At 39.1% G+C, this 1950-nt stretch overlaps 1 protein-coding gene across 1 annotated transcript; it reads right to left on the bottom strand.

Annotated features, from left to right (window-relative positions):
* Positions 1 to 27: 27 nt before the first annotated feature.
* LOC104944280 (uncharacterized) lies at positions 28 to 1675 on the bottom strand (the record flags this gene model as incomplete). The annotated part of the gene is made up of 5 exons (XM_010769796.1): positions 1367 to 1675; positions 1090 to 1178; positions 419 to 626; positions 199 to 290; positions 28 to 109 (listed from the first exon to the last, which is right to left on the bottom strand). Coding segments are annotated over exons 1-5 (703 nt in total), but the record flags the coding sequence as incomplete, so codon positions are not given.
* Positions 1676 to 1950: the final 275 nt, after the last annotated feature.

Below are 1950 nucleotides of genomic sequence, written 5' to 3' on the forward strand. Positions count from 1 at the left end.
TGATAAAGTACAAAGATGAATGCATACATAATTGATTTGTGTCGTTCAGTGTGGCTTCTGCAGCTGGAGCGGCCGTCTGGGTTGTGAAGTTTGAAGCAACAGGTACATTCTGTCATTTTATAATGGGTTAGGGTTAGGGTTTCTTCCTTCAGGGATATATTTAATACATTTGATCTATATATTTTTACTTGAGTATACCTTTCCCCTTGCTGAAGCAATGGAGTTATTTGGTCCGCCATCCTGTTGAGGAGATTCTTCCAGGGGTCTTCCCCAAGTAATCTGTTTACTCTCTGGGAATAGATTTGTTTTGTAAACTCAGTTTTTTAAGAGCGTGAAATTGCCCTCATGCATCATTTGCAGACATTGAATGAGTAAAAACATACTATTTACAAAATATAATCAGCTGTTTGTCACTCACCAAACGTTTGAGAGGGGCCAAAGATATCCTTCAGAGGCTCGAAGGTTGAAGGTCCAACGTTAGCGGCTGAATGAAGGGAACTTGTTAATCTTAACTGGTCACTCTGAGGGATACTATATCCCCTCTGTGTGCATCCCATCATCCCCTGGTGAGTCCTCAGACCCTGGTAGGTCGTAACCAGGAGGTTCTCATCTGATGTTTGGGGTATCTGTAGAAGTCACACACACACATTTAGAAAGCACTAACACATTTGTAAAAGCAACAATTTCTTCTCAATATGTTCTGTGAAACTATAGCCATGAAAATTCCTCAATTCAGTAAGACCAAGTAATTGTCTTCGTTGTATTTGTTTGATTATTTGTTTGATTATTTTTTTGATGTCGGTCTGTGGGGTTTGAAGCATTGATTTGTAGAATTTAGGCAGGGAGTAGTCACCCTCTAGGGGTACTCTAGAGTATTTTTTGTGGGGTCTTGACTACTTCCTGCTGTAAATGACACGCTGCCAGGACATAAAAAAAAGATTGAAATATTTTTTTACGGTAGAAAGTTAGTTGTCAATGTAGAGCGAATCAAGGGGCCAGTGTTGTGGAAGAATTCACAACAATAGAAACTAACATTTAAAACAAATATTTGTGTGTACATGTAAGTAATGTATATTTGCTTGAATATACCTCCCAGACTGGAGTAACCCCGTTATTTGGTCCGCTGTTGTTTTGACGGGATTCTTCCACGGCATTTCTCCACATGAACTGTTGATGATCTGAAAAACATAATAAGAAAACCAATATTTTTCTAGAAAATGCCGTTATTTCTGTAGAAGACAACCATCCATGTTTGGGAGAGAGCTCTTAACCGTTACTGTCACTCTTCATATTTTCTACATTTGACCCTTATCTGCAGCAGTTTAATGAAAGACATCAGTTATAACTAAAAATATGTAGCACTCACCGATCTCCAGATAAGGGCCGAGGATATCTTTCAGAGGTTCTTCTATTTGGATTGACGGTCCAATGTTAGCAAACATGTATCTTGTGAATCTGAATTGGTCACTCTCAGGGATACTCATTCCCATCGGTGTGCATCCCATCTTCCCCTGGTGAGTCCTCAGACCCTGGTAGGTGGTGACTTTGGACCATCCGCAGTAGCAAACCTGCATGCTCTTGTCTGATGTGTTGGGCATCTGTAGAGGTCACACACAGACATTAGGAGAGGACGTGCTCCACATAGAAGCAACACATGCCACCCAATATGTTCTGTGTACAGGAGGCTCAGAGGTGAATGATTGTATTCATTTTCTAATATGTATTTAAATGTCTTGGAAAATAGCATTTATTGAAAGTCTCCACCCAGTATTTCAATCTTTCTGTGTGTACAAACATATTTTGAGATTGACAATAAAGTTGACTTTGACTTTGAAGTAAGTACAGATTTCAACTTTTGTTTTGTGTCAATGCTTAATTTTTATTTGGACATTTGGAGAATAAATAAAAACCCAATTTTAAGATCTTAATGGTCACCTGATGAGTCCCCAA

This window comes from Notothenia coriiceps, unplaced genomic scaffold, assembly GCF_000735185.1.
Source record: "Notothenia coriiceps isolate Sejong01 unplaced genomic scaffold, NC01 NC01_scaffold00007789, whole genome shotgun sequence".
Taxonomy (NCBI): Eukaryota; Metazoa; Chordata; class Actinopteri; order Perciformes; family Nototheniidae; genus Notothenia; species Notothenia coriiceps.